The sequence below is a fragment of the Amphiura filiformis genome, chromosome 13, assembly GCF_039555335.1.
Source record: "Amphiura filiformis chromosome 13, Afil_fr2py, whole genome shotgun sequence".
Classification (NCBI taxonomy): domain Eukaryota; kingdom Metazoa; phylum Echinodermata; class Ophiuroidea; order Amphilepidida; family Amphiuridae; genus Amphiura; species Amphiura filiformis.
Genome location: NC_092640.1, coordinates 41,060,444 through 41,075,981, shown reverse-complemented (window position 1 = coordinate 41,075,981; position 15,538 = coordinate 41,060,444). Strand labels below are relative to the sequence as shown.

Here is a 15,538-nt window from a genome sequence, read left to right as displayed (position 1 = left end):
TCTTGGTTCAAATAAATACAGATTCCCTTCTCAAGACCCCCCAAAAAATCGGATTCCCCTCCAAACTCCATTCCCCCTTTCGCGTTGCGTAAATATTGAATGGTCCCTTATTCTCACTCACTCACTCACTCACTCACTCACTCACTCACTCACTCACTCACTCACTCACTCTATATCAATCAATTATTGAATCAATCACTCATTTAACCAATCACTCAATCAATCAACATTGTCAATTAATCAATCAATTTATTATTAGGTAGGCACAGGATGGCAGCAATTATATTCTAGAAGATTTCAGGCTCGGTTAAAACATAGGCCTTGACTGTATTATGGCTGCTTTGTCACTTAATCGGTATGAGCCTGGTCTGCGCATGGGACAAATATTCTTGTCTCGAATCTGTTTTGACAGTGTTTGCCTGGTCTAAACCGGCAAAATGGCAAAAAGTGGCAAAACGTCATGTATAGTCAGTCAGATATTAAAAAGTAACAAAGAAAGCTCATGAACAGCAACACACAACTTTTAATGAATCATTCTACATCCCGTTCTACATATTTTTTTTTGTCTCATCAAGTCCTTTGGAAAATGTTTTGAATTTGATATGATACATTTAACTAGTGCGCATGAAAACCCATAAATGCCTTTGATTTTTGAATAATTATGTTAGTAAAATAATTACAAAATCTGGTCTTATAACATCCAGGAAATTATCTTTCTAATAAAGTCCCATTCAGCGAAAGTGTAAAAAAATTAAAATTGTTTATAAATTGCTTAAAAGTGAAGGAAGTCATTCAACTTGTCATTTGGCATTTTTGAATTGAAAATATTGGCAAAAAACGAAGAAAACAGCAGTATTGACGAAGTTGAAGCCCATATACATGTAGCTAATTTACATACTAACATAACATAACATAACATAACATAACATAACATAACATAACATAACATAACATAACATAACATAACATAACATAACATAACATAACATAACATAACATAACATAACATAACAACAAGTATGCGCGTTTTGCCGAGGGATTCAAGGCGCAAAAGAAAAGAAAACCAAAAATTCAAAAATGCAAAAAGCAACTGCAGCAAACATTACGGGAACAAGTGAGTTTAGAGTCCAGGCTGATGGCATTCTTGAGTAAATGGTAAGCCATTCCAAAACCCGTTGGGGCAGTCAGTATATAAATTTATACAGAGTCATGTAAAATGCTTTATTTTGTCTTATGGCTTTCGGCTGACCCACTAGCAGGCTATGAATGCACATCGGCCTATATGACAATGACAAAGGTATACCAAAATCTAAATTTTGATGATTTTTACCATCATCCGGATGAGCAATCTCTGAATGGGCCTTTAATAATTAGTTTTGAGATGAATTAAAAAAGTGAAATATGCCAATTTATCAATTCTTTAGTTTTTCCATTTTTGCCAAGCGGAAAACCATGTGTTTTCAACCTGCGCCAGAAACCTGCGAACACTGCATTCTTCTGGGTTTGCTGTACGTGATTCGCGATGTGTTCTGGGATAGCATAAATTCATGTGAGCTCCCTGTTGCGGTATCGAGAGTTTCGTCTCCTCCTGCTCCTGGCTGCGGAGGAGACTATAATATCGGGTATCGATCAGCTGATGCAGAGAGATACCATTCATCGCATCCGAGACCTTCGACCTGTTAATCGCCTCTGGTAAATCGTTATATGTAAACACATGCAGACTATAGCTGGTGCATGGTGCATAGCAGACGACACGACATTTGACACAAACGAACTTATCTTGCTGTGTTTTGACTTAGAGGAGCTGTACTAAACTACAGAAGCAGTGAATGCAAACTGAGTTGAGAGAAAGTGACTAAGCATTGGGACAGTTTCATCGGTGAGCCCTGTCGGTGAGTAAATATTAAGTACTTGCCGTAAACTTTGTGGCACATAATAATTAATATGTACATGATTAAAATTATGTTGATCTTCTTCGTATGATTTGTGTGTGTACAGATACAGTGATAGTGTACCTGTGTCTTGCCACTCATCATCATTATCATTATCATCATCATCATCATCATCATCATCATCATCATCATCATCATCATCATCATCATTATCATTATCATCATCATCATCATCATCATTATCATCAACACCATCATCAATACTGCACAAAATACACTTACTCCAATTTCCAAATGAACAAGTCACAAATGGAATGGACAAAGTTGGAGCTGTATATGACACAGCTCTACCTCATCTAGGTATGACAGGGAAACCTCAGTTAACACATTTGCTAGTCAGTCAAAATGGCCTAAACCGGCAATACAAATTTACATTGAAATTTAAAAGAACCGCTTGCTCAAGGAAACCTTCATAAATATGTTGTCTATACTTCACTTGACCCAAATATATGATTTTTTTTGGTGATGAGAGACTCGCACATGGAATTTCAGAGGGATTTTGATAGCAGTTCCATTAAAAAAACCTGCTATCGTCATGAGATCTAGAAACACCCCCCTAATACTGTTTTGGGGAATTTTGCTAGCAGAATCTTTTTGATGAAAGACAATCTTTGACTAGATGAAACTTTGCTACGGAAAGTGCTATGACAAAAAGGTTTTCAGTGTTGGCTTTCTTTACTCAAGGGCTTTAATTTGATATATAAAATGATGCAGTTTGATGGCAAATTTAAATTCACCTGGCATACCTACCTCATCCACAGCTTAATATGTGCTCATGATTCCGTCAAGGTCCTTAGATGCATCCGAGTAATCCTATTCGTCATAATTTTTACAAATTTTTCTTTACAGTTAAAAAACTATATCTACTATAGTATTCACCATGACAAATTCTGATGACTTCAGAAAATGGGGACGTGATATGGTAGATTACGTAGCTGGGTATTTAGATACGATCGACAAGCGCCCTCCACTGGCACAAGTTTCCCCTGGATATTTGCGACAGCTGATACCAGATGAAGCACCTCATCAACCAGATAAATGGGAAGATGTGATGGCAGATTTGGAGAGGGTGATCATGCCTGGGGTAGGTGTAATAAAGGAATTTCTCATAAGCATCTTAAGGGGGTACTACACCCCTGGCCAATTTTGTGCCTCTTTTTGCATTTTCTCCAAAATTATAACACATTGGGGACAAGTAAGATATGTATATTATAGGGGCAAAGACTACAACTACTGCACTGAAATTTCAGCAACTCAAGGCAAGTAGTTATTGATTTATTGATCAAATATTGGTTTTCCCTCATTTTTGACTGTAACTCCACAGCTGTTGTCTGTGCTGAAATAAAATTTCCAGTGCAGTAGTTGTAGTCCTTGCCCCTATTATATACATATCTTACTTGTCCCCAATGCACAATAATTTTTGAGAAAAATCCAAAAATAGGCACACAATTGGGCAGGTGTAGTATTCTATAAAAGATCTGGAATAAGCGTTTTGACAGTATTTTTGTGGGACATGAGAGCACATCAGACATATCAAATTGCATTCTGAATACGAAGAATGTCTTTCTGATATCAAATAATTTTCCATTTTTTTGAAATTCACGATCATAATACAAAGTTTATGACAAATTATTAAAATTTGATGTTTTTCAAATTTTTGATATATACCGGTAACAGTCCTCGAAGTAAATTTTATAATTATCTAAATATTCTTAAAGTGTATGTAGCTGGGAGGAAAAGCCGACGATCAATTGAAAATTTTGACCTTTCATATTGAAGATATGGATTTTTTACCCAAAAAGACCTAATTTTTTTTGGTGCCCTTTTCATCCCACCTACATACAATTTAAGTATAAATCATCAGATTTATAAACTTTACTTCGAGTACTGTTTTATCGAAAATATCAATTTTTAATCATTTGTCATAAAATGTGTATTACATTACGAATTTCAAAAAATCAAAATTATTTGATATCAGAAGGACATTCTTCATATATTCAGAATGCAATTCGATATGTCTGATGTGCTCTAATGTCCCACAATAAATACTGTCCAAACGTTCATACCCCATCCCTTTAAGTATCATTCTAGTTATCAGTGAATCCTATCCACTATTTTATGTCCAATCTTAATATACTTATATCAATCTTAATATACTTATTTTGATCCAAGTTGATTTGAAACTGAAAACATTAAGGTGAGTTACATGTAGAACCTTTCTGTCATATTATTTTCAGTTTTGGTTATTTTGCTTTTTTTAATACAGTTTATTTCTGTAGAGTAATATATTAACTCAATGGAAATGAGTCAAGGAAGGCTCTGGTCACATTTATATGTATTGCAGTTATTGAGTTATGATAGGCCAAAACAAAAGTTTTTGCTTTTTCTCCCCCACCCCCCTCTCAGTGAAAATCATGCACAGTGGGGGAAAAATAAAACTCAATAATGAACCTTGATATCTCACCTATTGAACCCATACATTGTACCTTTCCATATGAACGTGAGCTTTTTTGAACACTAACATGGCTAGACATCGCTCCAGGTGCAAATATATTTACATTCCAAAATTCTAGCAACACGATAACGAAATAATATTCTCTGATACCATGTTACCCCGACATGTTATCAACAATCATGTTACTATTGAAATGTAAAAATACAGTGTTATGCAAATCTTCCAAGCAGTGTAGTTTGAGGACTCTGCCCAATATTTACTCAACTATGAAAAGAATTTATGCAAAGTTTCATTTCAATAGAAATTGCATGTTGTTCATATATCTCAGTCACATGTATCATGGCTGATCTTAGCCCCAAAATTCAAAGGAGGTATTGAAATGGGGGGGAATTGCCCCAAATTGTTTGCATTTTTACCCCAAATAGTGGAATTTTCAGTATTTTGATTTTGTTCTGATGATGGAGAAATCTAGGACAATAGCAAAATTAACCTTTCTTATGGGCTTGTCCAAGTAAATCGGTAACAAAATATGTTCGCCCCCTTACCTTTTAATGCTTCCGCTGCCACTGGACCCATACATGTAGGCCTACATATTTTCAGAGATGTCACACTTCGGATTTATCCGGATTTCGGATTTTTAATGTGCTCGGATTAAAAAAAAAAAAAAAAAAAAAAAAAAAGCCAGGATCATTCATGGTTGACCTACAAAACATATTGTTTGTGTTTTTAATATGCAAAGTGATAATTTGTGTTCATGTCATACTCTACCAATGATTTAAAAATGGATACAAATTCAATACATTTTAAAATCATTAATAGAGTATGGCATGAACACAAATTATCACTATGCATATTTATTATTAAAAACACAAACATTTTTTCCCTTTTGTAGGTCAACCTTTCCTGCGGTGCAAAATGTGCAGAAACCCTCTGGCTTGCACATTAAGCCCCCAAATGTGGGCCCCCTCCCACATACCCGAAGAGGGGGCAGGGGTCAAAATTTTGATGAATCATTATTTTTATATTGCGCATATCAATTTCAGCCATGTAAGCCATGTTATTACGCAAAAGAAAAACTTTGAAGAATGTCTCTCATGTACAAAAGTATAGGAAACTGAACATTTAAAACCACTTTTTTAGGATGTAGGAAGCATTTTTCAAAAAAATCTAGAACAGGTTTTAATGTCAAAAATGGTCTCTTTTGGGGTGCTATCGTCCTGAAACTAAAAGCACACTGACCATCAAGGCCCAGGATAGGGTGCCGGTTGGTGGGGGTGGGTTGGGTGGTGTGGGGCAGTGTGGGGCAGGCAGTGGATGCCAAGCACAAATGGTTAATTATTGCTTTATTTTTCTGCTTCACTTATCAACATCAGCCATATTGGTCTTGTAATAAAGCCAAAAAACATTTTTTAAGAGTTTTATTTTTAATTAAGTTGTACATTAAGTGTAGCCTAAGATGTAGTGTAAGTTGTACTTTTTAAGATCATTGTAAAGCGCTTTGTTCATACTTATGCTAAGGCGCTATATAAATTCCGTTTATTGTATTATTGTATTGTCTCTTGTGCATAAAAGTATAGGAAACTCGAAACTTTAAAGCATGTTTTCTGGAAGAAGGAAGCACTTTTTATTAAAAGTGCAGAACAAGCCAGGAGCTTTGAAGTGTTCTTTTTACCCTCTGAAATGGCCTTTCCTGTGGTTTTAAACGTGCAGAAACCATCTGGCTTTGGGGCGAAGCCCCTAGAATGAGGGGCCCTTAAGCGGGCCCCAGACCCCGGCCGTGCTGGGTGAAAGCTCGCTCGCTTTGCTCGCTACGCTCGCAAGTTCAGGATTTGTTTTGGTCAGCCTGTGACATCTCTGTATTTTAACCAGTTTTTACACAAAAAGTATAACCAGTTTATACACAAAGAAGGGGCTAGGGCCATCTTTATACCAGAAGGCAGATGTGACTCATTTCAACAGCACACTCTTTACTGTGATGCCCCCCTCCAGGTTAAGTGGTTCATTTAACAAAATTTGTTTCAAATTCATCAATATCCCCTGAAATTTTGAAGAGTGCAGAAACAATTAAAGCTGTCAATTTAGATGACACAATGGTATCCATGGAAACAAAGCAATCATCATTCCTGCTGTCACAGGCTTAGCAAACAATTCTTTTGAACACAACAACTTCATTACTAAACACTTGTTTATCACTATGTGCTTCAAATAATTCATTAAGAAAATGAAGACAAGTAAATTAATGAGCCTAGTACAAGTCATATAATTAAGGCCTAAAAAATTTGTTTGATTGGCATTTAAAAAAAAAATAGAGTAGAGGTTTTTTTAAAACTTTTAAAGCTATAAATTGCATTTGATTAAAGGCCTTGGGAACTCTTTTCACTCTTTTTTTAAATTAATTTTTTTTTTTAAATTAAAAAATATGGCCAGACTGCCTACTTTTAGGGTCTGACTTTTCTTCTTCTTTTTTTAAATAATTTTTTTTTAATTAAAAAAAAAGTCTAGGGTCGGGCCTACTTTTAGGGTCGGCCGGGTTACGCCAATCAAATTTTTTATTTTTTATTCTTAGGCCTAAAGCATGACAAGACAGCTGTATTGATGAAGATAGATGACATGACATCATAAAAACATTTGACATCACAAAAACAGTTTTGCCAGCACATCAATGAAGGTTGTTGTCAGGCCATAAGTTTAAAAAAAATAATGCTATGTCTCAAAGCCCATGGCAGTTTCAAAAACGAATGCGGAATGAGGTTTTTTTAAAGATTTTTTTTGAAACAAAATTTTATGATGTCATTTTCGAGTGTTCAAAAGTACTCAGCATGAAATTGTGGTCAATTTACACAATAATCTTACTATAAATAGGGGAATGTTGTATGTATCTATGTATGTATGTATCACTATAAAGGCTCCGTCAGTTTCGATCCAAATGTCGCCAAATTCATACGGAGATCGATGAATATACGGAGGCGTGTTTAAACTTTATTTGGTTGAAAACGGTCAAGAATTGGCTGCAAAACAGTGAAAATATGGGTAAAAGCGGGGTTTTTGTTATGAGAATCGGGGACCGGCCTACGCGTCGCTGCAGCTGGCCGGCAGCGCGTCGGCGCGTCGCGTATGCGCGCGACTACGTAATGGCGCCAGAACGGCGCAGAGCCACGCGACTGCGGGCCAGAGACCAGTGGACATGATAATACGGAAATAAGGAAAAATAAAGGACAAAAAGGTACATGGACGGGTCACGGGATTATGATAACGGGTGAACACGTCCGCAGACACGCTATGAGAGGACGTAATAAATACAGGAAAAATATGTTTGTTGCACAAACAACATGAAGCGGTACTATAAAGAAAAAGAAAATTAAAATGAGGACAAAAAAAGTACGAGTAATAGGCCAACGGGTTAAAGTAACTAAATGGAGCGGGAACGAAACAAAGAAGGAAAGAAACTAATCAGGAAATGTAAAAAAAAAAGAAGCTAAAATAATGAGAACAGAATTAAATAAAAAACATGGAAACGGGAAATCACAAGCAGCAAATAAACAAAGAAGCTAAAGGAAATGTAAGAAAGAACATATTTAGAAAATAATGGGAACGAGGTTAAATAAATAAATAACATGGAAACGGAAATTCACAAGCTAAAGCAAAATAAACTAAAATAGAAAGTGTAAGAAGAGACAGGTTTAGAAAAATAAAATGTACCTTTTCAATGATTCTACCTGTTCAGTAATTATTCCTGTTATGGTGAACGCTCCCATCTAGCGGGGACCCGCGCAAAGCGCGGGTATCCCGCTAGTAAGTACAAATATCAACACTGCGAGTACCGAATTCAGTATCTTTTCTTCCAAATTTGTCACAGAATTTTATGATTTTACGGCAAAATGGCAGTTTAAAAACGAATGCAGAATGAGGTTTTTTTAAGGATTTTTTTTTCAACAAAATTTTAAATTAAGATGTCATTTTCGAGTGTTCAAAAGTACTCAGCATGAAATTGTGGTCAATTTACACAATAATAAGTTCAAATATCAATTGTTTTACATAAACAATGCGAGTACCGAATTAAGTATCTTTTCCCCAATCTTTTCTTCCAAAATTTGTCACGGAATTTCATGATTTTACGGCAAAAAATCTAAAAAAACAAACGCTAAAGAAAAACAAACACGCACGTGGGCTTTGAGACATAACAATTTATTTTGGCCTAAGCTCATACAGGGTCAGTCAAATTCTTAAAAAGTTAACCAAAACATGTGGTATTTCAATAATGTGGTTGCTATAAACTTGTGAGTCTACTTGGCCTCAAATGAATTCTCGCTATTCGCAATAAGGGCGCAGCCAGCGGTTTGCGATGTAATAAATGATGTATCATGGGAAAATCGTGATGTATCATGGGAAAAGGTCGACATCAAGTCCCGCATAATCGAATATTACCATGCTATTACATAGGAACACGTGACAATATTTTTAGTTTGTCAATATAGCGGTATTACGCATAAATCGATAGAGAAAAATTAATTGTGCACATTTCAAATCACATTATTAAGTATTATTGAGTATCGATTCGCGTGTAACACCTTTATTTTGACAAACTAAAAAATATTGTCGTGTTCCTATGTAATAGCATGGTAATATTCAGATTATGCGGACTTGATGTCGACCTTTTCCCTTGATACATCACGATTACATCGCAAACCGCTGGCGGCGCCCTTATTGCGAATAGCGAGAATTGAGATACATTTCTTTCTCATCTCATCTTTTTGTAACAGTTTAGAAGTGTGAAGAAACTTTTAAATCATTTACAGGATGTCAAACTTCTTAAAGAAAACTATCTTTTTCTGGAATTTCCCAACTTGCTGCAATTACACAGAATTTGGGCTCAAAAGGTCAGTCATGAGTAATATAATAATAGGAGCATATGGCTGCATGTGATTTCTATTGAAATGAGGCTTTGTATAGGCTACAATTCTCTTCATAGTTGATTTCACTTTGATCAAAGAGTCTTTAGAAACTATGGAGTGATTACCTAATAGGGTTCAACTCTACTAGTCTTATAACAAGACTGCCCTACCCCAACCCTAAACCCTAACCCCAAACTCTGTAAACGAGGAGTGGACTCAAGTCTAACAATTGCACAATCATGAATTCCACTATTTTCTTGGGGGATTTGCAAAAGGTTTGTTATCACATTATTAGGCCAAGTAAAATAAAAAACATGTTTCACGTCCAGATTTTTGAAAAAAAGGAGGAGGAGGGGGCTTTTTATTTTTTATTTTTCATCTCAAAATCAGTGTAAATAGGGGAGACCGGGGCAAGTCCGCCCTCGGGGCAAGTCCGCCCACCCCATGTTTCTGATCTCGTGACTGCTAGAAAAGTACAATGATGATGTAATTAGCTGGCACACGTCATAGCTAAGTACCCAAGAAAACAAGACAGTCCGACACATCTCGCCACAGAAATTATCGTCCAAAAACGTTTTTGAGTCAAGGAAGTTTACATTTTTAAAATTAGTAATATTGTAATAATCTCAAGACCTTGCAGAGACGGTTTTCGTTCTTATATTTATTTGGAAGGTGAACGTCGTGCCCAACATATTATGCAATTAAAAGATCGACATATTGTGTTTAGTAGGCATAACACGAGGTAAAGAAAATAAGTACCGTTGGGGCAAGTCCGCCCTGTATGTGAAGGGGCAAGTCCGCCCTGTGTTTTCCCCAGGCGAAGTCACGGGGCGGATTCGCCCATCGGCGTATTATGCAAAATATTGATAATAATACCTTTAATAAGGGTAAAACTGCATGCAAGCATATTTTTTAAAGTTAAGTAGTACTCATACCACCGTATATGTCCTAAAACCATAAATGCCGTTGTAAATAAAGGTTTTGCTCATTTTGGACCCCTGCATTTATTATCTTACATTATACCCCTCCAATAGATTTAGTAGACTCTTTGGAAGAGAGTGAGTGTCTATATTACCCTTTACTAAACGTTTGCATTAAGTTTATAATTGTTTTGCAATTATTATAACCTTTTCTTTTTATCAGGGCGAACTTACCCCACCATAGGGGCGGACTTGCCCCAGCACAGGGCAAGTCCGCCCTGTCATCGTAATTTTTATTTTCCCTTCTCCTGCCCTTACTGAAAGCTCAATGTCCTTACAAATGTGGTAGTATTTAGCTATAGTATACAGCTTAAAAATGTAAAAACTATAGCCTTCTAACATGAGAATTGCCCTCTCTAGGCGAGTTTGAAGAAAATAGGGCGGACACGCCCCGGTCTCCCCTACCCATAATTAGAGCTGTTTTAGCATACTTAATAATGCCTGGAAAAAGGAGGAGGCATCTTTTTTATTTGTTGTTCTGAGAGGTAGGCTCCCTCTAATTATCTCAAAACCTTCCAAAAGTGTTTCTTGTATATTAGCAAGGCTATAGAAAGGATCTCTACTTCCTAGACATATTTTATGAAAAGTTATAACTGAATTTCAAAAAATAAAAAAATAATTGAAGAAACCTCAAAAAAGGAAGCGGGAGGGGACGTGAAACATGTTTATTTTTTTATTTGGCCTTAATGTACATGGTATAGTATGGAAATGTAAAATTTATGGACGTAACTATTTCTTACTAGCATTTGAATAAACTTTCTCATTTTTCAACTTCTAAGATAAAAAAAAAAGTCTGTCTCAGACATATATTTGGTAAAAAAGCTAAGTGTATGCTTTTTTTAAGAAAATGAGCTACATGATATGCAATATTTTTTGTTTGTTTTTTACAGTCAAGGCAATGTTTTATGTACTATTTATGATTTATTCAAAAACAGAAACATAGTAATATACATACAGAGTGAATAGTTTTGTTTGTCTCTTCATGTGTATAACATGCAGATTCATCAATTTCATTCTTTATTTAAATACCGGTACCCCTTTTTTTGTTTGCTATTAATCAACTTTTATTTTTCTCAAACAAACATTTAGGTTACAATATGACACAAATGTTTCTTTTATCTTTTGAGCCAGATTGGCTAATTTTACTCAAACAAACATTTAGGTAAATACAATATGACACAAATGTTTCTTTTATCCTTTGAGCCAGATTGCCGAATTGTTATATCTGGTGACTGCCTTATTATAACAATAGCTCATTATAAAACATTTCCTGTAATTACCATAAATCTGTTGATTGCATGTTGTATAAAGTTAATTGGCATTTAATTTGACGTCATTGTAAAAAGCTAATTTGAGTTTTTGTTTGTGAGCATGCCATCTGTCTTGAAAATTTTGAGTGGCAAATTGCATTTAATATTAGCATTTTAACAATTTGCATATCATGAATGCTAATTAGCAATTTAGGGCAATATAATTGATAACCTATAACTTTTTCAAACATTCTGAAAACAGTGTAAGTTCACTATGTAGCAAACTCACAATATAATTAGAAATTTGTTGTACATTTATATAATTTTTTTGTATATTAAAATTAATTGTGAAAAATACCCCAGAGGATTACAGTACTTACAATATTATTATCCACTGAATTTAAAAAAAAGTTATAAAGAAGAAATGCAATAAATTAAAAATTAACAACAAAAACATTATTAATATGAATAATTATACCTCGCATACAACTCAATATTTGGTCAAGTAATTTATCCCTGAAAAAAGTTAATAAAAGCAAAATTCACACAATAAAATTACCAACTTGATCTCAGAAATCACCTCACATGTTTTCTCAAAATTTTTCCATGTAATTACATAATATTAAGGGGGTACTACACCCCTGGTCAATTTTATGCCTATTTTTACATTTTTCTCAAAAATTATAGCACATTGGTGACAAGTAAGATATGTATATTATAGGGGCAAGGACTACAACTACTGTACTGAAAATTCAGCAACTCAAAGCAAGTAGTTATCGATCAAATTTGGGTTTTCCCTCATTTTTGACTGTAACCCCACAACTGTTTTCTGTGCTGAAATAAAATTTACAGTGCAGTAGTTGTAGTCCTTGCCCCTAATATAATATACATATCTTACTTGTCACCAATGCGCTATAATTTTAAAGAAAAATGCAAAAATAGGTACAAATTTGGGCAGGGGTGTAGTACCCCCTTAAGGGAACTGAAAGTGTCACAATGAAGGTTTTTATTGATAATTACTGAATACAAGTAACAAGTAACATCCTTTCTTCAGATTTTAAACTTATCTATTATTCTAATCTATTATTCTTTCATAATAAACAAAGAATGGAAAACCACTGGCAGTTATATTACTTAAGAATTTCATTGTTGCAATCAGACTATTTTAATGACATTATTGAACTTAAAATTTCACTTGGTAACATTATTAATGCTCTGCCTGCTAGCCATGCGCTTCAACGGAAAAAAAGTTCAAGTTTTGAAATATTTTCTTAAAATATCAAGAGCTGTCTTAAGAACCACTGAACCAATACTAGGCTTGTTTGTATTCATTTTAATGCATTTTTCATGCTGATTCCAAATATGGTCATGATAATTTACATTTCTGAAATTTTTGAATAAAAAAAAAAATTTGAAACATGTCGTCTGCAGTCGACACCCGCGTGGAGAGAGTTAAACAAATATATTGTGTGCTGTGTACAATGTACAATGTACACAGATGCAGCAACAGGTTGCCTGTACCGAGACAGTCCTGTAAGAGAGCTAGCATAGGAAGACAAATGGAAAATGGGACATGTCTAAATAGCTGCCATGTGTATTTGTTGTTGTTTTGTGTATAGAGATACCTTTTTCAAATGTCATTCGACCTAATGCTGAGCTTTTAAGAAAAGGTAAAAGCAGAGAGGCATGTAGGACAGGTCCGGAACATGATGACTGATGAGTAGATCTATTTATAATTTTCTGATCGGGAGGGATGTACTAATAAGAAACAAATAGCCACTACTTGATGATATGAAGATATAGAGAAAATAATGCAATACATGACTTCTACAGTAGAAAGATGATGATGAATAGAGATGAGCTGGTAAATGCTATCTTCAGTAGATGACAAAAAAAAACATGAAAAAAAGCAAAATATAGAAATACCCCCAAAATATGCAAAATATGATGAAAAAAAAGACCTAAAATATACCAAATTTTTATTATTTCTTTTCAAAATTACAGTCAAATTGTAAAATGTGTGAAAATTTTACCAACAATGAAAAATCTGCATTTTGTCCCAATCTTTTGGAACTATATATTAAATAAAATAAGATGCCCCAAACAAAAAACCCAATACAAAAGTTATACCAAAAAACCCAGAAATTCACCCAAATTCTACTAAGGCACATCCCAGTGCCCACTTTTCCACTACTGAACCCCCATGAAATAAAATTTATCTGTACTGTAACAATATTGCTAATATTAACTACCTCAAGGCAGCACACAGCTATATCATGTTTGCGCTTAAATTCTTCAATAATAAATTGGCTTCTTGAATATGCAAATGAATCTTGTTGTATGGATACACTATCCCTGTAACCTTTGGCAAATATTGATTAGTGGTGAGCGAGCTCTCATTAAAACTACCCCGGCCCAACAACCCATCTCACTACGAACACGGATATTGGTTGGAGTGTATCCACATAATAAATCAAAGCTCAGTTCCAATTTATTTTATTCTTATTGGTAATTTAGATACAGACAAAAAGATGGACAGTTTTAAGACTTATATTTAACCAGTCACATCAAAATTGGGCATTTTAACACTTTCTGTTTGAAATCTAAAGTATTGATTTATAGGCTCTTTTGATTATATATATCAAAATATTGTTGGATTTAATTTCTTATTTTATACTTGTTTGTGTGATTGTAATAGTGATTGCCTGTCTTCAAATAAAGTGCTTCAACCATGTTTTGTTATTTTGTGTTCTTCTGTAAAAAAACAACAACAACAATTGATGTATTGTTTATAATTATGAATCTAAATAGAAAAAACTCTCTTGATATTATCACCTAATTTGCTAACTTAATTAAAGGCCCATTCAGTGATTTGCTCATCCGGACGATCGTAAAAATCATCAAAATTCAGATTTTGGTACCATTGTCATTGTCATAGATGTGTTAACATTGCCTTCTGGTTCAGCTAAAAGATGTGTATCAAAGATTAAATAAGACATTTAAATGAATTTGTAATTCTCTACTTAAGCAGGGAAATTAGCTACATGTATTTGAATTGGGCTTCAACTTTGTCATTATTGCTGTTTTCTTTGTTTTTGCCATATTTTTCATTTCAAAATACCAAAATGACAATTTTTAATAAGTCATTAAAATCGTAAATTATTTATGCATATTTTTATTTTGTTTACACTTTCGCAGAGATCATTTAAAGGGCCTCTAACTAAAAGAAGAAAAAAACCTTTTATAATGATATAAAGAAACCTTTTCCAAATATGAACTGACATTATTTTGACGCAAATGTTGCAAATATTTGCTACAGTAAAATTAAAATTGTGTATATAAGCATGCCTTGTACCCGGCCTTGTACATGCAGAGATAAGTCAAATCAGCAAGTGTTCAAAGTTCTAATTTAGAGGTCAGTCAAGTCAAAATTTCTATTCATGTTCTCTGATCAACAAAACAATTTTGATTAATAATCAATTCTTATATGATGGAGGTATTGTTAGCGGAAATGTGTGTTTGTCAGATAGCAGTTTCAGGCTGCTATATGTTTAGCCATGGGATACAAATTCAGCAAACCACAAATTTGGGTAATTTAGCTTTACATTTTGGAAAGAAATCATTTCAAAGTCAAGAACATATTTAATTGCTGTATTTGTTTTGTTTCTTGTTTACCGGTTGATAGTCAGACCATTAGCCTGAAAACTGAATCAGACTTTGTTAAGCTTTGTTATAAACCCTAATCCTAATCCCCGGTCCTTATCCTAACCGTAACCCTAAACTTCACCGTAACCCTAACCTAAGCCCTTATCCAAACCCTAAACCTAAACCTTTTCTCTAATCCTAACTCTAGACTAATCTATCCCTAACACTTTACCCTAATGCTAACCATTAACCTTAATCCTAACCCTAATCCTAACTTAAAATGCCATAAATCTTTTCTCTCTATTTTAATTCTTTCCATAGAGGCCTGCATGTTTTTAGGCTTCTTCTCAGCATAGAGCGACCG

General features: G+C 34.5%; 1 protein-coding gene across 1 annotated transcript in view; it reads left to right on the top strand.

Moving 5' to 3' along the window:
• Positions 1-2,806: 2,806 nt before the first annotated feature.
• LOC140168357 (aromatic-L-amino-acid decarboxylase-like) overlaps positions 2,807-15,538 on the top strand; it is a 55,421-nt gene continuing 42,689 nt past the window's right edge. Inside the window, exon 1 of the mRNA XM_072191729.1 lies at positions 2,807-3,036. Coding sequence (XP_072047830.1) covers positions 2,833-3,036 — 204 coding nt within the window. The 5' untranslated portion in view covers positions 2,807-2,832. The remainder of the gene's footprint in view (positions 3,037-15,538) is intronic.